Below are 23,724 nucleotides of genomic sequence, written 5' to 3' on the forward strand. Positions count from 1 at the left end.
ACCTAGCATGCCAGAAAATCAGCTCTTTCCATAAACAAAAAGACGTCTGAATGTTCTCACCGCTGCAGTGGAATTCCGCCTTATTTGAGGTCTTCCTGCTTCACCATATGCCTCACCAATGAAAACACAAGAAATCATAGACGTTTTTCCATTTATTTTTTCCACAATTAAGCAAAATGTCCATCGTTGAATCATTCCTGCAGGAGAAAAAAAATCTGTGAACATGGGCTGGATGTGAAAATCACCCTTTACATGAGAATATACCCTACAGTTTAGGCTATGACTTTGACATGTCAAAAGTTTACAACTATTTATTGAGAACAGTTTTTGTAAGCAGGATTTCACCATCTACTGTATGTAGCCTAAGTCCTGCCTGTGGATGAAAAGTCTATCATCTATATTGACCCTTTTAATTTAAAAGTGTACTCGCTACTCTGTGGTATTTTTTATATAGTCATGGTTAAGTGGGGCAGTCATTGGTAAGCGGTTAGGGTGTCCTGTAGCCCAGGGCTGAACAACCCAAAGGTTGCTGGTTCATCTCCCAGCCCGCCAGGTATGTGGAGGGAGTAATTAACCAGTGCTCTCTCCTCCATCCTCCATGACTGAGGTACCCCAAGCATGGTACCTTCCCGCCACACTGCAACATACTGCTCCCTTGGGATGCCAATGTAGGCTGCACCCTTGCACAGGTGAGGCATAAAATGCAATTTCGTTGTGTGCAGTGTATAGGCTACTTGTGTGCCGTGTCACAATGGCAAAGGTGGGCTTTCACTTATATACACCTAGAGATTTTTTCCCCTGAGTCCAATGTTTTTAAACAGTTGAAACATGAACATTTCCAGTCAATATTTACAATGGAATAGCAGACCTCTGTGTCATATTCCCAAGGAATGGTAGCATCACATCTGCTGTGCTGTGCTGAGTCAAAGTAATTCATAAGCCTACTGGTTGTGTTTTCCCTGCCCATTCACTACTTTGATGGCCTGCAATTTATTCAGATGTGTTCTACAACTTTTTGATGAAACTTACATTTTACATTTGATACCACAAACTAGGCTTACTTGTTGTGCTGTGTGGATTTTTTTTTAGCAGGGATCTCACTTACCAATCAGCATGTTTTCCTCTTGTTACCAGTATCAGTCTGAACCTGGCTGGCCATCTGTGCACTTAACCATATGTGAACTCTGAGGGCAAGTGTAGAAGCCTGGCAAATAAAGACAGGAATAAGTCGGTCTCAGTATCACTGCGCAACTACATTCACAATGTAATATGTTGGTTTAGTTGATTTCTGTCCATCACAATTTAATATTATGGTTTACATTTAGGCATATAACTTTCACAATACCATATTAGTTACATTTAGCTAGCTAGTGTCCTATTTGGTAAGGACATGTACAAGTGATGTAGGCTGTACAGCAGGGGTGGGCAACTTTCATTGTAAGGTGGGCCAACATTTTTAATTACCACAACCACATCACCACGCACTTGAGAGAATTTACAAAAGGATACTTCACTTTTTGTTTATTTATACCGGAATGCTTACACTATTGATTTATAGGGGGTTAAAAACTGTCCTTTTTCTTTTTTTTTTTAAAGTGAGAAGTTGGGCTGCATGTGGCGCCCGAGCCTCCAGTTGCCCATCCCTGCTGTACAGTATCCTAACAGAAAGGCTCTCATAGTATTTCAAATAATGATCTATATAAAAACTGGTTATAATAGGTACAGTGCAGCATAAACAGGGTTGAGGGGGTGGTTTATTTTATTTCGTTGTACCTACCGAGTAGTTTAGCCAATGTCTGTGTGACACGTTCATGCTGCCACCTCCACAGCATCCTCTTCACAACCGCAGGGGCAAAACACCTGAAAACATAATAATGTAATTCTTTTTCAGTCCAAGATATAGACTAGAAAATGAGTGACAGCATCACAAACAGTTTGTATGCAAGTGTAGTGGACCCCCCATTTTTGTCTTTTTCTTATTCCCTTATTCTCATTCCCTGTCTTTTTGTTGTCCAGTCAGAAGTTGTCTTTTAGTTTAATTATGCTGTTGCACGTTTTCGCCAATAGATGGCATCATAGGACCAGCAATGAGTGCAGAGACTCTCTCTGGTGCAGTAGCCAGTGACTTCGGCTTCGGTCACATAAGAAGAACGAAACGTGGAAGTGACAGGCTTTGTTATGATACAGAAGGCAGCGGTGTCAGCTGTACAGTTATGCTGAGGAAAATGTAAATAAACAACGAACTCAGCGAAACTCTACACACTTGAGGACCTTATTCATTAAGTGTGCAACATAAGCATTCACGCAATAATACCACCAGGTCACATTTAAGATTTAACTAATAGTATTTTGTTATGGATCTTATGTAGTGATAGACTTACCATTTTTTCTTGTTATGGCATATCTGGCATATTCCCAAGAGAAGGCCGATGTCCCTGTCTGTTGATCTGATTTTGACTTGTGGTGAATTGGCTGTGAAAACGAGAGCAACACATTGCAGTGAAGGCTACTTACTTACTTATAGTAAGGGCTATGAATGTGATGCAATATTATTTTATCTCACTTCACGTGGTGTGTGTTTCCTGTGCATTGCAAGTTCATCAAAGAAAATCGTTGTGTTACATACCGTAGCCTATTTTGTACTGTCCTTTCAACCAGTCATCATGGGCTAGACAAGAATCAACAGCCCGACTCCAGCAGGAAACTTGATTACGGGAGCAGTATGCCTACATTTGTATTACAATAGAAAACGCTGTTAGACTACACACGACCTACATCCAATGTGACATCTCAAACTATAACTTATAAAACCAAACAAAAACTCACCTGGTTGCTGGGTACGTTTGACACGTTAGCTAACTTGCTAACGGTAAGAAAAAGTGAAGTCGGATATCGATTAGAAACTCGATGAGGAGGTCATTCGAGACAGCATGACAGGTGAAGAGATTTATTTCAGCAACCTAATTTAATGTTTAATCAAGCCTGACTTGTAATGCTGAAACCTACATTTCAACAGAAATAATGGTAATGCCTAACTAAAAACGATTGCGGTGGCTAATACTACTGCTGCGACGTCCAGTAAAGTAAACGGAAAATGTTCGTTCCCTTGACAACTGAAATAATTTCAAACAGAGCTCGCGCTGCTCAGGTTGCAAGCAAGCAGGCGCTGGCTTTTGGTTTTGGGGTCTACAAATGATCTGCAAAGCGTCGCGTTGCCGATGGTCGGGGTTAGGTTGGCAAACCATCGGCAAACTGTGTTTGGGACATTGTCAGATGATGGTCGGTGTTAAGTTGGCAAAGCATCGGGAGGAAACATTAGGAAATTGCTCGGTAAAACGTTGCGTTGCCGATGGTTGGGGTTATGTTGGCAAACCATTGGCAAACCATCGGAAGGGAACTGCAGGGAATTGATCGGCAAAGCGTAGTACTGCCGATGTTGGGGTTAAGTTGGCAAACCATCGGCAAACCATGGCAGGAAACCGTCTTTTCTGCCGCTATTTTGCCGATCTAAAACCAACCTAATTGGCATGACGATTATAAGGCAAAAAAGGCCTCGACGTTTTCCCGATGTCGCCGCCCAATAGCCAACGTCGGCAAGACGCTTCGTGCTGTCTGGGAACCCTTATAGCCTACTACAGCGTGTGACAAACCAGTGGCCCTCAGAACTCTGAACTATTATATGCTTTGCAAGCTACTGATAACATAACTCACACAAACCCAACCCATGATGGGCTGAGTGATGACACACAAGATAATGAGTTTTTTGCTATTATTTTTGTTAATATTTTGCTATTATTTTGTTCATAAGTAAAATTAAGACTCACAGTCTTCCTGTGCTTGTACGCTAGGTCTTGATGTGAAATTACACAATGTTACGAACACTTCCACAATCATCTTTCTCAAGGGATATTGTTATTGTGTTGTGTGTGTGAATGCATGCTTGTGTGCATGTGCGTATGTTGCACTTTCTCACACGAACCCCGGACAATTGGCACCGTGCCGCAGCCTCCAGAGCTGGTGTGTGTGTGTGTGTGTGTGTGTGTGTGTGTGTGTGTGTGTGTGTGTGTGTGTGTGTGTTTGTGTCTGCTTGTGTATGTATAATGCACCTTCTCACTTGAACCCCGTACAATTGGCACTGTGCGACAGCCTCCAGAGCTGGGGCCTACACTAAGAAGCTGGTTCAGGAGTAAACCAGGTTCAGTTAAGAGATAAATCATCTAATAGAAGAGCTTGGAGTCCTCATTTCCTTTACTCCAGGCTCTTGCTATTGGATGATTGACCAGCTTCTTAGTATAGGGCCCAGTTGTGTGAATGTGGGGAAGTGTATATATTGCGCTATATTAATACAAGTTGTATTGTATTGTATTGTATTGTTCAAATCAAAGAACCTATGCTGTAAGCCTACTCGTATCAGAGCCAGTCGATCAGTCAAAATCATTCAGGGTGTCATCATGCACTGTCATAGGTAGAAATAACAAATGGTTCTCGTCCATGCAGGCATACAACACCTGAGCGATTCTACATCGAAGCCTGCGACGATGGCGCCAATGACGTTTTGGCCATTGACAGGGTGTCGACAGAGATGACACTGACGGGTATGTCTCTTAAGATAAATGCTTGAACTCCGGCGGAAAGCATACTATGACCAAAGCAACAGTTCCCAGGCCCTCCGGAGTATATCCACAGGGAGGCAATATGTGTTAAAAGTCTTTATTATAGACCACTCATGATTGAAATGTCAACATGTTTCGACCACAATAGTGGTTTTCATCAGGGCAAAGGAAAGACAAAGATAATGTTAACACGTTTAAAAAAAAGTCTAACTCCACCCACCCCTGGATCAGGTGTACAATTGTGTGCTAAACTCATGAACATTCTCTTTGTCTTTGCTGTGCACTGAGGAAGAACACTGTTGTGGTCGAAACATGTTGGCATTTCAATTATGAGTAGCCACTTCTAATAAAGGCCTTTTCAATGTATTCCCTTCTTCTTGTGGATAGGGCCTATACCAGGGTTGAGAAACCTTTTACATTCGAGGGGCCACTTCAAATTCATCCAAGGGCCGTATTATGAATAGGATTTCCCCCTGCACTTTAGGCCCATATTAAAGACAGCCACCTTTAAAACAGACCCCACATTCTGTCGGTCCCCTGAATGTAACTTAATTGTATTGCAAATGTATTTTGTAAGATAATAAAAATGTCATTTCATGTGAAGCTGCAAAGCATCAAAATTATTTCAGGGGCCGGATTAAATGACCTCAAGGGCCGCAAACGGCCCTCGAGACATAGGTTCCCCACCCCATACTCTTAACTGCCTGTTGCTTTGTTTACAGTGGATGTTACTTTTCAAAAGGGTTGTACTCATTATTGCTGTGCAGTGCATACCAAATGATCTGTCACTGACTCACTGCTAGTATCCCTGCTGTCAGACAAGCATTTCAGACCAGGGATACAGTCAAACTTTACCTTTGTAAAGTCCAACATTTTTGTAAAGACAACTTTGTGAAGACAAATCCAAAAAGGTTAGAGTCCAAGTCAAGACAGAGTCACTTGTTAGTCTGTGTGAATCAATGAAAATGATGAATGAAAATGTATGTGAATGCTTCAACATAAATGCTGTGCAGTTAAAACATAAACTAGTGTGTGATTTGTAATGTGATTATCAAACTCCACCTAAGGATCTTTGAGGCTAGTGTTCTAAACAGAATTATGACATTATTGGGGCTAGACCAAAAGCCATATTTGCGCTTTTTTTTGGCATACTTTGGCTGAGACAGAGTCCAATTACTATTGAGTTAAAGACCATAGAAACGTAGACTTGTATCTGGACTCGCATTCGTATCCAGAGTTGAGTACTGCAGCACTATTTCAGACAGATGATCTCATTGGTTACACTGACTGTTTTCCTGCATTGCATGTGTTTTCACCTCTCAGTACGGAAGGACATCCCACCCTCAGCAGTGACACAGCCGATATGTGGTGTGATGGGAATGATACGCCTGGTAGCAGGTATGGTGACTGTTTCAATGACCAATACTAATCATCATTTGTCTGGCTCGTTTCCATTACATTACATTTATACACTACTTAGTAGCTGACGCTTTTATCCAAAGCAACTTACGGATATTACAGGGTATTGTTACGCTCCTTTTTTCCAATCTTTGTCATTACTGTTTCTTACCGGTTAATATACCGGCGGAGGCAAGATTAAGCGACAGAGAATCGCTGGACTGTTCAGCAAGAGTGATGCGAGCGATAGAAGCGAGAGAGTACGTCTGTTAAAAGCAGAGTGCAAGCATTCCGGCTGTCTCATTGGCTGTGGCGGCTGTTGCCGAACCACATCATAGCTCATTTGCATAATGTTCGCTCAAGTCCGACTATAAACTGTCGCTCAAGTCGCCTGAATCGCTTTTGGCTCTTCTGTCACCAGCGACTCAATGCTCAAGACTCAATACAAGTCAATTACTCCGTCGCTCAAATCGCATCTGGTCTATTCGTGCCTTTACTTACATTAACCCACATGCTATTTTTTATTTCAAATATTATAATTATAACTTAATGTGTAATAGTCTTTAAAAAAATAATAATTTTCCTATTGTACTCAGTACTTGACGTATTTTTTAGCTGCCCCCATTTATATTTTCAACATTGTAAATGATTTGAATCTGTTGAAGGAGTGTTCAGCTGCCATTACAGACTGTGTGGTGAGGTCAGGAAGTTGTTCAAAATCCTGTGGTCAGACTTGTTATTGTGTTGTTGTTGCTGTTACCAATCTAGTCTGCTTTGCTTCTGTAACAGTGCCATCTGAACAGAAAAGCACTGCTGCTGAACCTACAGTAGCTCGTTGAACAGTACATTTATGTCTGAAGTTATATGCCCCAATCGTAATCAACTCGTGTGATATTTTGACAAAATTCACACTATAACAGTAGACATGAACAACCTAAAAGACCCCATTTCTTCTAGAAATCAAAGTCTTGCACTGGCAAAAAAGGACTCTGTGTATCAGTAGCATTTATGTTATATCATCAAATGCAGTCTGCAAAGAAAAACATTTAATTTGGGTCCATTAAAGAGGTATTTATTGTACATTCTCACTAGGACTGGCAGGCTATATGTATTCCTATCAAACCGTCACGGTACGGTACGCGTTGTCACAGGGAATACACACGGTATGAAATAGCTATTTCATATTAAAGGGGATGCGCAACTGTTGTGGCACGTGAGAGCAGAGTTCCGAAGAAGCAAGCACTTTGTGTCTGAGTTCTTTTAGAACTTGAGTCGTGTAACCATTGCATCTTGTTTTCTTTGTAAGTCGCTTTGGTTAAAAGTGTCTGCTAAATTTAATGTAATGTAATGTAATGTTAAAATAAAGGTGGTGTTTGACCAGTGTTCTCTCTTGCCCTGCTGCTCCCAGGCACCTACCTGATCTTGATCACCAAGAAGAAGAAGGTGGGCGAGCTGTTCGGCCACGCGGTGTGGAAAGCTGTGGAGTTTGACATCATCTCCTACAAGAAGACTGTCCTCCACCTCACTGACAACCAGGTACGGCGACTTGCCACACTGAAGCTCACCAATGGGGCACCTAAGTCTCCACCCCTTCCGGGCGGCTCGTGGGGCTGGGAACGCAAAAACTTTTGACTAGGCTGTAATGGACTGATCAAAGCTATTTTCCGATCCACCTCGCATTTCCCCGTAGATCACACATATGCTGTGCCTCAGAATTAATAACAACCAATGGTGTGCTTGTTGACTCCACTTGGCAAGCAATTTTTGAGTTGTGTGTGTGCAAAAATATGTAATTATTTGGACTACACAACAGACGTCGCATGTCCGACGTGCAGCCACTTAAGCCGAGGTGCAGCGGTAGGGTTGGCTGTGCCTCGGTTCACGTCAGATATGCGAGGCGCACGTGTAGTCTCTAACACAGTTTTGCACAAAAGCTAAAATAGCGTTTCTTGCTTGTCGAAAATGAGTGGTCTTACGACGCAAATCCAAACCTTTCAAATTCACTGTTATCATATGTGAAATCCGGAGCACATGCCAAACGGAATGAGGATTTAGCTTGAATCGCTGCAGTAAATCTCATTCAAAATTTTGAGAGCTCCAGCCCCACGGATCGGAAGTAGAAGGGCGTGACTTAGGTGCCCCATAAGGACATTACTGACAACTTGGTAAGGTAGCTCACCACATAGTGAGGGAAATGACTACACCTTACTGGTAAGGTCACTGACCTACATATATGGACAGCGGACTTTCATTTCAAAAGTGAAGCCAAAGTCGGGGGCTCGACATGAGGCAATTTTTGGGCGGAACGCGGAAAGTAGAGTGCCTTTCCCATTCATCTCTGAGACTTGAAACAGTATATCTCTTTTAAATTCTTGCAGAGTCTGCTCTGTTTTGTGCAAACGGTAGTTTCCCGTCCATTTCAAACAATCCACTTTTTTTTTTCGAGCTGACCCTTTACTTTAGAGAGCTATGAAATTGTTTCAATGATGAACAAGCATTGTTAGTTGGTTGGATTGACCATTAGAATTGTTTTTTAATTCTTTTGATCGACAGTCGTCGGCCTGTCAGGGCTTGTTCTCAGTGTTGCTAAGGTACGTGCCGAAAATTTGGGGCAGAAATATTCTTGCAAATCAAAATCGTTGTCCATATATCTACGTCAGTGGGTAAGATAGTAAAACTTATCAATAAGGGAATTACTGACAACCCAGCTTGTCAAACGGAGGCATGCACACATTTTCTCAAAGTCTTAACATATTAAAGCATGTCAATAAAGCATTAAGAGAAAACAGTCAGGTAGAATGATTTTAGAAGCTAAACCATGCAAACTAGTTGAGCAGATGCATGGCTGTGCTTTTCTGTGTAATGAAAATTCAAAACCTCAATGCTTTCCCCAAAGAAAAACTTGTCTCAAGCGTGGACAAGTCGAGGTCATAAGACATCTTAAGAGGGGGAAACTGAACAATGCACAATACATTTTTTCCTGAGTTTGTGTCTCCTAGATGGAGCACAGTAAGGTGTCTGTCCGTAATAAATGCCGGGTTCCTGCTGGGTTTTAAAAAGTAGTAAAAGGTAATAAATGAAAAGGATCGAAATTATGGCCAGTCAAAAGTAGTAAAAGGTAGTACAAGGTTTGTGATAAGGTAGTAAAAAGTACCTTGTGCTCTCCCCCATCCTCCTCCATGACTGAGGTACCCTGAGCATGGTACCGTCCCGCTGCACTGCCCCCTTGGGGCGCCATTGGGGGCTGCCCGCCCTTACACGGGTGAGGCATAAATGCAATTTCATTGTGTGCAGTGTGCAGTATTCACTTGTGTGCTGTGTCACAATGACAATGGGAGTTGGAGTTTCCCAGTTGGGCTTTCACTTCACGGCTTTCATTTTACGAACCCCCGTTCTGCGCTCTTCATTTTCTGTTATCTGCGTGCAGGTGCCTATCTCCAGGAGTCCCTTGTGTCCGTCACTCCCCTGCAGTACCTCTGCGACCCCCTAGGGTATGTAATATGTTTTGTTTGTATTTATGTGCTCCCTAGATGCAGGACAACAAGGCCTTCCTGTCCATGATCAACGCTGTCTTGCACACCGACGGCTTCTACTTCGCCACCGATTATGACTTGACGCACACACTGCAGCGCTTGGCCAACACAAGCCCAGAGTTCCAGGAGATGACGCTGCTGGAGAGGGTAAGAGAAACACACACACACACACACACACACACACACACACACACACACACACACACACACACACACACACACACACACACACACACACACACACACACACACACACACCAGTGTTAATTTCGTCAGCTTTTTAAAATTTAGTCTTAGTCTTAGTCACAATGACGAAAATCAATTTTAGTCTTAGTCAAATTTAGTCATTGCCTTCAAAATTTAGTCGTAGTCTTCGTCTAAATGACGAAAATTAATTTTAGTCTTAGTCAAATTTTCGTCATTTTAGTCAACATTTCACATTTTCGTCATTTTAGTCAAATTATTACACAAATTATTACTAGATAGCCTAGTGCAGCAAATATTCACATTGTTAGCTTATTTTCCAGCAAAACCCAAATCAGTCCTGTAAAAGTAATTTCAACAGCATAGAGCAAAGGAGCATTAGACACACACACTTCCAGGTGCAGGTTGCGCTCTCTCTCTCTCTCTCTCTCTCTCTCTCTCTCTCTCTCTCTCTCTCTCTCTCTCTCTCGTGCATTAGAAGCTGCTGCGTATTATTTGCTTTTGAATTTGATCACGTAGGCTACAAGCTCTTCTTCACCTGACCGCGTGACTCATAGCCTGCAGATTGCAGGCAGTGGGAAGACCAGACATCCCAATGAAGTCCAAGAAGTTTCTCTGATATTTGATAGTGGCTCCCCGATGGCCGCGAGTCAGATAAAATATTCCTGATTTTAGACTATGCAAGTTCGCGTTATTTCGATTGGCAATGCGGGGCAGAGAAAGATAATGGCTCATGCGTCATTCCTGGAATACTTCAAATAGATACAGCGTACTTCGTAGGACGCCCTGCAAACGTCCTGGGGGAAATGTAGGCAGTGCAGACGGGACGACAGAAAGGACATTGACAAACAATGGTTGAACACTAATGCTGTTTTGTTTGTCGGGATGTCGAGGGTCGATAAGCATCTCCAAGTTTAAGCAATGAGTTTTTAGAACTTATGTTTGGGAGACGCTATACGCATCGCATGAAGGGCTGTCGGCTGCCTTGGGTCTTTCAGCGTTGCCCTCGATGGGAACAAGTTTCAATTCTCCGCACTTTAAACCCCGATCGGCCACACATTGATTCTTATCAAAACTACAGTAGCCGTGCCTCTGTTTAGACTACTTAAACAACTTTTCCCCTGTGGCGCGCGCATCCCTTAAACGTCTCCCGGTGTGTCTGATCTAAATAAATGCATGAATCCGATCTTCATGATTTGCTTGCAAACTGCCTATTCATACGGTTAAACAACCAATATAGCAAACATGCGTAAGTGAAAAGGAGAAGAGAGGAAGCTCAAGGAGGTTTAAAATGACAGCATCAGAGGAAGATTGGCGCGAGTGACGGTAGCACTATTATCATGACTGCACAAACACACACGTCTTCGTTATGGACAAAAGGGTTGTTGAACATGTTTCAAAATTAACACTTGCCTCAACGTCGACTCTTTCTTTTTCTCTTTCTGGGAAACATTTTAGGGTCTAAACTGAACAGGACTCACTGAACTAGGCTACTACTGATTGAGCCGCACCAGCGCCAGGCACTGCCTGCAGAGACAAACAGGGCAACAGCGCGTAATCTTCTATGAAGTTCAAGAAACAATAACAATTACAAATTAATATTAAACAATTAATTTTTTAATAATGTCCATTCGTCCATGGCTTGTAAATTTCGTCTCGTCTTAGTCTCCTTAACGAAAATCAAATTTTATTTTCGTCATATTTTTATGTTCTGGAAGCAATTTTTATGCGTCATCGTCTCGTCATCGTCACGGGAAAAAGGGGCGTTGACGAAATATTTTCGTCATCGTCCTGGTTGACGAAATTAACACTGACACACACACACACTTTCACCCTCACTGCTAGAGACTAAAAGATGTTCTGAAAGCTTAGGAATCTAAATTATGTGACGTGTGTGTGTGTGTGTGTGTGTGTGTGTGTGTGTGTGTGTGTGTGTGTGTGTGTGTGTGTGTGTGTGTGTGTGTGTGTGTGTGTGTGTGTTGTGTGTTGTGTGTTTTGTGTTTGCATGTTCATGCAAATATAATGATATGAGTGTGTGTGTGTGTGTTTTGCAGGCGGATCAGCGGTTTGTGTGGAACGGACACATGCTGAGAGACTTCATGAATCAACCTGAGGTGGGAATAAAACCTTATCTTATATTCGTCCTTCTTCTTGTCGTGTGCGTGTGTGTGTCTGCCTGTGCGTGTGTGTGCCTGTGCGTGTGTGTGCCTGTGCGTGTGTGTGCCTGTGCGTGTGTGTGCCTGTGCGTGTGTGTGCCTGTGCGTGTGTGTGCCTGTGCGTGTGTGTGCCTGTGCGTGTGTGTGCCTGTGCGTGTGTGTGACTGTGCGTGTGTCTGCCTGTGCGTGTGTGTGCCTGTGCGTGTGTGTGACTTTGTGTGTGTGACTGCGTGTGTGTGTGCATGTCCATAGCTGTACCTGTTAATGTCTGAGCATTGTCACCAATGGTGTGAGTAATGAACCTTAGCTCTATGAGAACTCATTGATGTCAGTTGTGAGTGCGTACGGTACTCAACATTCAACATGCAAAGCTACGGAGCCCTTGAAATTACATTAGTGAGTAAAAAGAAAACCTAAAGGGTTTCTTGTGTGCACCTGAAACTTTCTTGTGCACACCTGAAACTTTCTCGTGTGCACAGGTTTTTTTTAGTTGCACATGTCCAGAACACGTCACACGTCGCTCCATCAGAAACACTTCAGGATTTTTTCAGTCATACATGTCATTTCAAGGGCTATTTACAAAAATATGTGGTCATATTTGTGTTTAGCAAAGAAAAGTGTATTTAAGCATTGTTCTGTTCTTTATCCTTCACAGCTGCACAAGTTTGTCTACGCTGTCATACACGGCTGTATCCTTTCATATTGCCACCAAAGCACTTTTTTTTTTTATTACTTTTTTCAGTAATACTATCTCTTCAGTTTCTGGACTGTTTGCATCAGCTGCAGCAGATTCAATTACATTCCTAGCATTTGAAAGAAGTTCACCAAGCGACATCAGCTGTGCAGACAAGATGAAGATGTAATGTGTTTTTGTGGACTCTAGGGGGAGGCATCGAGCTTTACTGGGCCGTAGTAGACAAGGACCGTGGCAGCATTTGCCAATCTGATATGGCCTGAGGCGGTGCATGATTTTCAGCATTGAATGAACCTGACTTTTAAGTTTAGCGGTCATAGGCAATATTGCCAGATTGGAAGGTTTCCTTCCTGGTGGGCCGTCTGCAGGTGAAACGGTTAAAAACGGGCATTGGGCTGTTATTTCCCTGTGCATTTATGGCCATAGTAAATCAGTGCAGGTTGGGTGGTATGTAGTGCCTCCAGGCGGTCTCGGGCATTTTTTGGGCTGGAAATGATCCAACACATCTGGCAACCCTGGTCATAGGCCCAGTTTGGTGTTCCCGGAGACCCAAGTACTAGTTCTGCAAATCCATTCCCCTTCGCTACACGTTTATCCATCATTCTGCCCGTCCTTGCCGCCAACAAATTCCTTCAAAAACATTTTCTGTTAATCTTTAAAGCATCAATGTAGTCTATAATCTGTACTTGATATTGAAACGATAAATGCTCCATCTATTTTCTGGCTGGAGACGTACACTGTTTCTCAATGTGTAGTGTGCTTGCCTTGGTAGTGCTTCATTCTTGAAGTGGCGCACTCGCAAGACAAGGCTCAGAGCCTCACAAGCATCTCAAACGATGGTTAATGGAACATGCTTGGAAGCGTTGAAGTGAACGTCACAGCAGTTCCGTTTGGCCACTAAACACTCATTTACAACTGATTTTAAACTGTAAACAAGAGCGGTTGGGTATATTTCTGTCTGTATCCAAAAGCTGTGAAACGCAACACAAACGTGATGGGCACAAACAATGACCAAGCTGTATTGAGCTGTTTCAAGCTATTCACATGTCGAAAACGACAACATACCATTCATTGTGTTTCAACATGCATGGCTTTCCCACACCTGTAATACAAAAAGCCAAGCGCAAGCTTGGAGACGCAAAGGATTCTTTCTGGGTATTTTTAGTCGCGGCAAGGATGCATCAAGTGTAGCCTTGGAAATGCTGCAAATCAAGAGCGTGGCACTTGGTAGATTTTGAAGCATGCTTCACTTTGGAACAGTACTTGGCGAATCGTGATGACGTGAAAATAGGCGTTACTCGTGCTAGTAAGGCGAGGATCCTTCACATTGAGAAATCTGCTGCGGTGTCGCAGACGTCCATGTGTTGTAGCTCCGGAGCGACACACACAGAGGTCTGGTGAGAACCAGGCTAATGAGGGAGGTGAAGACGATTGAAAATATTCGTTCAAGTTTAATATGCAAATGTGGAGCAAATTTTGCCTGTGGTGGCTGATCAAATCAACAAAATAAACGTTTCATTCTATTTGACTTGCTGTGATGACCTGATGAACGTGGTCAGCTGAACACTGAATTTCGCCTCCGCATTGTTCTCTCTTGTTCTTGGAGAGTATGTGCCTGTTAAACTATTTGTGAAGACATGTAGACAGGCTATCTATCTACAGGCTATCTCTGTATTATCTCAGTATCAGCGATGGTCCTTTCTGACACATCTCATGTTATCACCTCAGACCTGCCTTTGTTGTTTTGTCTATGCTTGTTATGGCCGAAACCTATAAGATCATTAACACCCTCTGAAGCCTTACATTTCATTTATGGCACAAGACGACAATAAATCTATTGTTAGATTTTTTATCAGTGAATGACGAGAAAACCAGACTGATTTTATTACTTGGGGGTTTAAGTCGGCTTATCTTTCTGATATGACTGATTCACGCTGGACATGTGACACTGAGATGTAAATATTACCCAGTTTGATCATCCGCTGGCAAGCAAGACAGTGGGCGAGAGTTGAATCAGGGTGATTTGTTTCCATGTCTACATTGTGGAGTGACTGGACCACCCTGTGTGTTTTTAGATTATTGTTTCCAAAAGATGAGTGCTGTTATGTGTACCGTAAGATTTTAAGTCGATTAGGCATGTTTTCATCTGCCTTGTTGAACCCTGCAGGCATTTTTTTGTATGCAAAATGTGTCATCTGGAAATGTCTGCCTTTGCGTTCCGTTAGGTAGCAACAGACATCCTTAAACCACTGCTTGCCACTTTTTTTAGTGGTTCTGGTTAGCTTTTTGTCACTGTAATGAAAGGGAGTTCAGCAGCCCCAGTTTGGTAAGCCAGAATGCCCAGGTTCAAATCCCAGCAGGGCAACTCTTTGCTGCTGTATTTCTGGTTAAGATTGTTTTTTTAAACAAGTCTTTAGTCTTAAAAAAAAGCTTGTGAAGATCTCCTAGACAGTTTCCCTTCATAACAAAACAAGGCCTAACCCTACTCCTCTTGTGTACTCCGTATCTTTCCCCACAGATTGTGGAGCATGTGCTCATTGTGTCCCCTTCTACATAAGTGGCCTTTGATAAGTGTCTACTCAGTGTAATATAAAAGTTCTTAACCCTCTCAAGGCGCATGTTCATGCTGTGACCTTACCTTTAACCAGGGCTCTAAATGAACACCCGCCAAGCAGCCAAATGCTGGTGAAATTTCTGTTTAGCTGGTAGAAACGACCAACTTGCTAGCCACTTTGACCCATTAGCAAGTGTGTGTATTTGGCTAGTTGGATTAACAGCTACTAGCCATTTTGGCTGGTAACATAAAAAGTTAATTTATGGCCCTGTTGTCTTTAACCTTTTGCATCTGTTATGTAATGTAATGTAATGGATTGATTGATTGATTGCTTTATTGACAACACATCAGTTATCTTCTATTAGAAGCACTGTTCTTCCTGTGGTCAAAACAAATTCATACATTATTTTACATGTGAAAGTCCTTAACCCCTCGTGTGCCAGTCATTGTCATGCACTCGTGCTGCATCAACAGCAAAGGATTCAGCTGGAGCCTGATCTCCAGGCGGAGCTGCTTCAGGGCCGGGGTGCGCTACTACGTCCGAGGTGAAGTAATGCTTACACACGCTGAATAATGTTCACACCAGGGTATTACTGAAAATCATTTTTACACACTGAATTATGTTCACACTGGGGTATTATTGAGGATTTGTGGGGTTATTTTTTAGGGGGTACGGCGCTACTACATACAAAACAAATGGCAGAAGATAAGTCCACTACTAAGCATATTTAACCCCCTTTCATTCTAATCAAAAGTCCATAATTCAAGATGACCTAAAGCCCCTTTTATGAATTTTCTGCAATAATGGTGATGGCAGGAAAATTGGTGCAGACCACAATTGCATTGCAGACACCTCAGCAAAGGAGCTAAATGTGGTATACAAAATTAACATATCTTTGAGCACTCTGGATAATGTGACACTGGAGTGTATATTTGGGATTAATTACGGGGCGTCAGTCACTATTGCATACGAGGTGATAATTGAGGATTTTGGGGGCTAGCGGGGTCATATTAATGCTGGTGCTCTCTAACATATGAGATGATTGATGATCTCGATGTTAACGCACTGGCAATAAGGGTCCATAAATGAACTGAACTGAACTGAAAATAATATTTACACTCTGAATAATTTGGTATGTTGAGGCTATTTATGGGAATTTATAGAGTGAAGCGCTTCTGATACTTTATTATGAGAACCAATAATAAGTACCAATGACATGAACACAATGGGGCCCTGTCTGCTGTATTTTCATCTCAAATATAGCTTCATTCTTCCTCTTCCCTCTCTCTTCCCTCCCCCTCCTCCACTCTCCTTTCTGACATCCCTTATCCATCATCTCTCTCTCTCTCTCTCTCTCGCTCTCTCTCCTCTCTCTCTCTCTCTCTCTCTCTCTCTCTCTCTCTCTCTCTCTCTCGCTCGCTCGCTCGCTCGCTCGCTCTCTCTCCTCTTCCTCATACAGGCATCGACTCTGAAGGTCATGCCGCCAACTTTGTGGAGACAGAGCAGATCATCCAGCACAATGGCTCCAAGGCCTCTTTTGTCCAGGTCAGTTGCATGACATTGCACTACTATTACAGTTCTACCACAGCAGAGCTATGATAAAACTCTGAGGCTTCATTGTCTAAAGGGGACCGCTCTTATTTCCCTGTCTGTAAAGAAAAGCGCTAGCTGTATGTTGCCTTAGCATGAACGTGTATGTATGGGTGGATTACAATCTGCGGACTTCGGTCCTCCCTTGCTCACTTGCCTGCTTGCGACCTCATGATGATGTCACTGACGACAGAAAATTAAGTCAATATCTTGCAAAATCACAATTCTAATGTCATCTTCTCATTTGCAATTGGGATGGTGAATGAAAAACAGTCCCCAAAAAGTTGCTGTGGCTAGGCTGACAGCTGGGAAAGGAGGTGGGGCGAGGCCACAAGCACAAGTGGAGGACGGGAGTGTACATATTGGAATGCACCCTATATGAGAAGCTAACGTTGGCAGCCGTGTGACCCAAGGGCCCAGTGCTAGCTTACCTGAGACAAGGGGAACAGCCCAAGCGGTGGCCCTTTGCCGGCTAGTCCAAGCGTCTCGTTTCGGTAGTTCATCAGGAGAGGGGGGGAAACGGGTCTGGGAAAGGGACCAAGGTCTGCATGTGTGACATGGTGGTGTTACACTAAATAATGACATTCAGCTCGTAGCCAAGGTACCTTCAGCCTTGGATGAGGGTGTCGGGACACCATATTCCTCTCAGTGAGAAAAACAAACTTCCAATTTCAAGACCAACTATAATGCCTTGTTCACGCCAAGAGCGTCCTACGCTAACTGAGCAACGGAAATCAGTATTTTTCTACGGAGGGCACGCGACCATCGCGACCAGAGCAAATTCGGCAGGAGCAAAGCGAACTGAGCGACCAGAGCGAATTTTAACAATAAAAAATCAGTTAATATTACGGTGATGATGTGTTTCGTCGAAAACCAATTGGAATATTCAGAACTTTGAATGTCACAGGCCGTTATGTGATTGGACGTGACATTGACATGTTTGATTTAGCTAGAGCGAATACAGCAAATTCAAGGCGAAACTTCTTCTGCTACCTCCGCTACCAGGCAGCGTAGGTCGCTCTTGGTGTGGACAAGGATAAGAATTCTGGGTAATCTTGGCACAGTATGCACTTTTTAACATGGCATGCTTTTTTCATTTACCAGAGCTGTTGATAAACAGTTTCTTGCAAGTGTGACTGGTAATCCTATCATGCCACAGCAGTCTTGCTTTATAAGGCGCGGACTACGTGCCTGAGTAGATGTTGCTTTGCTACTGTACTGTGCTACAACTGCCAGGATGTAAAGAATGCCATGTTTTGTTTTAGTTAGTGTGCCACTGAGTTGGAGGCATACTAAGCTTACTCTATGTTTAAAACTGAACAGATTATCTGACGACCCCTTGGCCAGCTCCTCAAGTATTAATCGACTTTTGTCTGTCAACACACAATTTCTTTAAGTGGCTTTTGGTGTGTGTTGTGTGTGTTCGATTATGTACATGTTGTTGCATAACAACCACTTTGCACAAAATTCAGGGAAATTTAGCAGATTTGAGTTCTAATCCTTGTGTTGGTTTTGAGCGTTATTGGAACTTAATTGGGTTTTAGTATATGTTCATTGTATTTATATTTTTATTATCAGTTCTCCTCTGGATCGTTGTGTTAAGCACCCTTCGTTTGCTGTTCTCTCAACCCAGACTCACACATCAGAGAAAAGATCTTTATGAACCATTGTCTCCATTATCCATGTATTTTTTTCCAAGTTTGAGTTTATTCATTGACAAAGTTGAGCACCCAGTGTAGTGCTTTCGAAGGTGTTGAGTGCACTTCCTGAACTTTCTACTTTTAACCAGAGAATCGTATATGAGAGAGAGATACTCTTTTCCGGTATCCATGTGATGTCACCCCTTTAGGAGACCTTCGATAAGAAGACCTTCGGAGTCTTGAGTCTGTAGATGGTGGTAGCGCACCATAAAGAGAAGAAGACGGAGGGGACAACGCCCCCTTAGGAGACCGAATTTTGAGCACACTCCTTTGAATTGGATGGGCGGAGTTGACATATCTCCTCTCTTATACGATTGTTGTTTTAATCCTCTGCTGCCTGTGTTCTTCCCGCTGCCCAGACCCGAGGCTCCATCCCCTTCTACTGGTCCCAGAGGCCAAACCTCAAGTACAAGCCCAAGCCCCAGATCAGCAAGAACACCAACCACGTAAGACTGCTATTACATTACATTGCATTGCATTTGGCAGACGCTTTATAACAAAGCAACTTACAAACGAGGACATAATCATAGCCAGCATCACTAGCAGATACAAAGTGCACAGGAGATATACAGAACAATGGCTATGATGTACCATACTTCACACCAGCTTAATATAATTACTTATTACCAGTTAATAATAATCATATTATTACATCCAGTCTATAATATCATTACTAATACTTAACACCAACCATGTAAGACTGCTAGTGATGCACCATACTTCATGCTAGAATCGTATTGTTGATACTAATAATAATGAACACCAACCGCACAAGAAAGCTGTAATATACCACATGGTACACTACAATGGAATAACACTTAATAATAATGATGATATCAATGATAACCAGGTAATGTTACACACTAAAATAAGAGAAACGGGAGCTTGGTGTGGCAGACTTAATTTTTTTTGCTATTATTTGACTTGGCTAGTCCAGAATCCATTTTTGGCACGGATGTGTGTGTTTTTTTATGTAATACACTATGTCCTTGTCCTGAAATCTGTCCATTTCTTTCTTATAGCTTGATGGTTTCCAGAGGCATTTTGACTCCCAGGTCATTACGTATGGCAAACAAGTCATCTTAAACTTGGTACGTGCTGCTGTGGTCGTCTACCGTAACCTTTGTTTGACGTATGAAACGTTTTACGATATGTCGCTGTTACCCTATTCTTTTGTAAGACTAAGTAAGTAGTCTAGCACATCTGCCTTAGCTATGTGGGCTGATATCAGATCTTCACTTTGTTTGTTTTTATCTAGATTAACCAGAAAGGGTCAGAGAAGCCCCTGGAATTGGCCTTTGCCAAGATGGTGACCAATGCTGGCAATGGAATGGTGAAGTGAGTATGCATAAGTGGACCCCAATTTTTGTTACCTATTGATTGAAGTGAAAACATGCCATGCTGGATTAAATGTCATATTTGTGAAATAAAATGAATCCTAGATTTATAAACATATCATATACATTATTGTTCTTAAAGGAACAGCCCACCCTTTTTTTGGGATTTTCACATATTTGCGCAGTTTCACAAGTATTACACATGAATATGCATATCATTGTCTTCTCGGTGTGTTAAGCACTTCGATTGACATTATTAGCATATTTTAGCACAATCCCTGGAAGTAAATGGTACCTTTAGCATCAAGCCACAAGTGATCACTGGGCGGAATTAAAGAGCCGTTTGTGCTTTTAAAGTACATTCTATGATATTTTATTTGGTACCATAGACTTCCATTGGTATGAACTAGGCATTGCAAACACATAGAGGAAAAATGTTCTCACATGTATTCTCGCATATTACAAGGGTTCAACTATATAAGCAATTTATTGAAATAAGTTGGACTTGTCCTTTAATGAATGTATGAACTTGAATGAATGTATGAACTTAAAGTGTGCACAGATATACTTTGATGGGACGCCCTCAGGAGGTACATTTGACTTTGAGTGTCATGAGAAGCGCTATATAAACACTATGTATTATTATTATTATTATTATTTATAATTATTTGCGTACATATTTTTGGTCTTAAGTGCCAGGTTTATGGATTTGTCTATGTATGTGTGTGCGTGTGTATGTGTGTGCGTGCATGTGTGCCCCTTGGCAGGTACATTGCGTTTGACTTCCATAAGGAGTGTAGCCGCATGAGGTGGCATCGTCTACAGATACTGGTGGACATGGTGGCAGAGATGCAGGAGGAGTTTGGGTAAGGTGTGTGTGTGTGTGTGTGTGTGTGTGTGTGTGTGTGTGTGTGTGTGTGTGTGTGTGTGTGTGTGTGTGTGTGTGTGTGTGTGTGGTTGTCTGCTAGACTGCTCATTTGTGTGTTTATTTGAGCGTGCTTATGTTTTGTGAAGCTTGACCAGTATTATAAGAGTGTTTCCTGTTTGTGATGTCACTTCCTCCAGGTACTTCCTGGTAGACGCCGAGGGCAACGTGCTGGTGCAACAGGAGGGGACGTTCCGTAGTAACTGTATGGACTGCCTGGACCGCACCAATGTTGTGCAGAGTCTACTAGCCAGACGATCTCTACAGTCTCAGCTACAGGTGACACACACACACACACACACACACACACACACACACACACACACACACACACACACACACACACACACACACACACACATTATACCTAGGTGTGGTCTGTTCAATTGGTGTTGCTTCAAGTGTGCTGTACATTCATTTGTCTGTGTCTGTCAGGACTCAGTAGAGCTGTCATGGACCCTTCTGTGGTTCGGTGGGCTGCAGTGAAGCTGTATTGTGCTTGTGTACTATCTAGGGGTGGGCATAGATTATTTTTTTTAATCTAGATTAATCTCACTAATTATGAAATTAATCTAGATTAATCTATATCAAAATGGCTCATTCAGAATAGGCACGCTAGCGAAATAATGAGAGAGAGAGAGTGAGAGAGAGAGAGAGAGAGAGAGAGAGAGAGAGAGAGAGAGAGGAGAGAGAGAGAGAGAGAGAGAGAGAGAGAGAGAGAGAGAGAGGAGAGAGAGAGAGAGAGAGAGAGAGAGAGAGAGAGAGAGAGAGAGAGAGAGAGAGAATGAATCTGCCACTGACTGTTAAAACGGGCAGCGGCTCCTTTAGAGAGTGAGGAGCTGCGCCGTAGATACAGCAAAGTCAGAGCCAGGCTACTAGATTTCTAGAGCTAGTTCTAGACCCTAAAGCACTGGCCCACATCGATTTGGCCTAAACCTGACAGTTGTTCTCTGTGTTAGAATGCCAGCGGAGTTACAACTCCAAAAGAATTCAGATTGCAAAAAAAAAAGTCGAGTGTGACGACCGCGAGTTTGGCTATATCAAGCGCAACAACCGCGAGGTGTAGGCTAGCCTATTACCGTCTGACATGAGTCGCAAATGCGCGATCATAACACAAACATTCAGCGAGAGTAGATATTGACAGTTTCAGTTTGACAATCTTCAAAATGTACAGTGCCCTCCATAATTATTGGCACCCCTGGTTGAGATGTGTTAAAAGCCTTAAAATAAATTCAGTGTTTATTGCAGAAGAATACTGTCACACTGAATTTTTTTGGAAAATGTAGCCTTCAACTCAAATGAATTGTAAGAAAATAAAAAAATCCCTGACTGAAAAATAATTATTTTTCATTAAATCACCTGTTCCACAATTATTGGCACCCTTAACAATTCCCAGGAAATAAATATAATTGAAGCATTTCTGTCATTTCTACAGTAGTTTACAAAGTTTACCAGAGTATGTAGGAACATTTAATTAGTAATTCATCACTTCCTGTTTTCCTGGGGTATAAATATGACGTGACACCGAGGCCATTTCTCTTATCCACTCTTAAACATGGGAAAGACAAAGGAACACAGCATACAAGTGAGGCAGATGTGCGTCGACCTTCACAGGTCAGGCAGAGGCTACAAGAAGATTGCCACTCAACTGCAGCTGCCCATATCCACTGTGAGAGGAATAATTAAGAAGTTCAAAACAACTGGAACAGTGGTAAACAAGCCTGGACGAGGACCCAAGTTTATTTTGCCACCACGCACAGTGAGGAGGATGGTAAGAGAAATCAAAAGATTTCCAAAGCTCACTGTTACAGAATTACAACAAATGGTAGCATCCTGGGGTCACAAAGTCTCCAAATCAACCATCAGGCGCTGTCTACACGCCAACAAGCTGTTTGGGAGGCATGCACGGAGAAAAACCTTTTCCTCACTCACAATCATAAATGCAAGCGTCTGGAGTTCGCCAAGCGGTATTGGGGCTTCAACTGGGACCGTGTGTTTTGGTCAGATGAGACCAAGATTGAGCTTTTTGGCAACAAACACTCTAAGTGGTCTGGCGTACCACGAAAGATTGCGCATGGCTGAAAAGCACCTCATACCCACTGTGAAGTATGGGGGTGGGTCAGTGATGCTGTGTGGCTGTTTCGCTTCCAAAAGGCCCTGGGAACCTTGTTAGGGTGCATGGCATCATGTTTTGAAATACCAGGACACTTTAAATCAAAATCTGTTGCCCTCTGCCCGAAAGCTGAAGCTGGGTCGTCACTGGGTCTTTCAGCAAGACAATGACCCTAAACAAATGGCCAAATCTACACAGAAATGGTTCACCAGACACAAAATCAAGCTCCTCCCATGGCCATCTCAGTCCCCTGACCTCAACCCCATTGAGAACCTGTGGGGTGAGCTGAAGAGGAGAGTACAGAGGAGAGGACCCAGGTCTCTGGATGATTTAGAGAGATTCTGCAAAGAGGAATGGCTGAAGATCCCTCTTTCTGTCTTTTCCCATCTTGTGAAACATTATAGGAGAAGATTTGGTGCTGTTTTGTTGGCAAAAGGGGGTTGTACAAAATATTAACACCAGGGGTGCTAATAATTGTGACACACATTATTTGATGTCAAATAATTATTTCTTTATGTGGGATTTTTTCCCCACTGAATAAATGCACTTGTATTGAAGGTTGGATTTTTCTCTTTTTTCCATTTAGGTCCCATATTATTTAGAAAAAAAATAAAATAATTGGAAGCTAAAAAACACATCTCAACCAGGGGTGCCAATAATTATGGAGGGCACTGTATATCACACGGAATATTTTGCAATTATGGCACAGGCAAGATTTCAGGAACAGGACTGTTGTTTGTGTTCCATGCAATGCGTGAGGAAATGTAGGCTATGTCGGACTGATACACAATAATGTCTGCTTCACCTCAAACAATAAGGTCTCTCTAGTCTACCACTTATGAAAAAGCACTAAAACAACACCTACCACGGCAGAGAGATTAATGTTTACAGCATGCAAACACTGTT

General features: G+C 42.5%; 1 protein-coding gene and 1 long non-coding RNA gene across 2 annotated transcripts in view; one reads left to right on the forward strand and one right to left on the reverse strand.

The window, feature by feature from the left end:
* sacm1lb (SAC1 like phosphatidylinositide phosphatase b) overlaps positions 1-23,724 on the forward strand; it is a 32,317-nt gene that overhangs the window by 1,242 nt on the left and 7,351 nt on the right. The window contains exons 2-14 of the mRNA XM_063198047.1: positions 4,498-4,595; positions 5,937-6,011; positions 7,420-7,547; positions 9,542-9,691; positions 11,803-11,862; positions 12,560-12,593; positions 15,596-15,697; positions 16,613-16,698; positions 18,803-18,889; positions 19,466-19,534; positions 19,702-19,781; positions 20,548-20,646; positions 20,846-20,984. Of these exons, the coding sequence (XP_063054117.1) occupies positions 4,498-4,595; positions 5,937-6,011; positions 7,420-7,547; positions 9,542-9,691; positions 11,803-11,862; positions 12,560-12,593; positions 15,596-15,697; positions 16,613-16,698; positions 18,803-18,889; positions 19,466-19,534; positions 19,702-19,781; positions 20,548-20,646; positions 20,846-20,984 (1,207 nt within the window). The remainder of the gene's footprint in view (positions 1-4,497; positions 4,596-5,936; positions 6,012-7,419; positions 7,548-9,541; positions 9,692-11,802; positions 11,863-12,559; positions 12,594-15,595; positions 15,698-16,612; positions 16,699-18,802; positions 18,890-19,465; positions 19,535-19,701; positions 19,782-20,547; positions 20,647-20,845; positions 20,985-23,724) is intronic.
* LOC134449102 (uncharacterized) lies at positions 140-3,568 on the reverse strand. Its single transcript, XR_010034908.1, has 6 exons — positions 2,827-3,568; positions 2,627-2,726; positions 2,382-2,472; positions 1,778-1,860; positions 1,106-1,204; positions 140-197 (listed from the first exon to the last, which is right to left on the reverse strand). It is a non-coding gene; the product is annotated as an uncharacterized LOC134449102 (long non-coding RNA).

This window comes from Engraulis encrasicolus, chromosome 5, assembly GCF_034702125.1.
Source record: "Engraulis encrasicolus isolate BLACKSEA-1 chromosome 5, IST_EnEncr_1.0, whole genome shotgun sequence".
In the NCBI taxonomy this organism is placed as follows: Eukaryota; Metazoa; Chordata; class Actinopteri; order Clupeiformes; family Engraulidae; genus Engraulis; species Engraulis encrasicolus.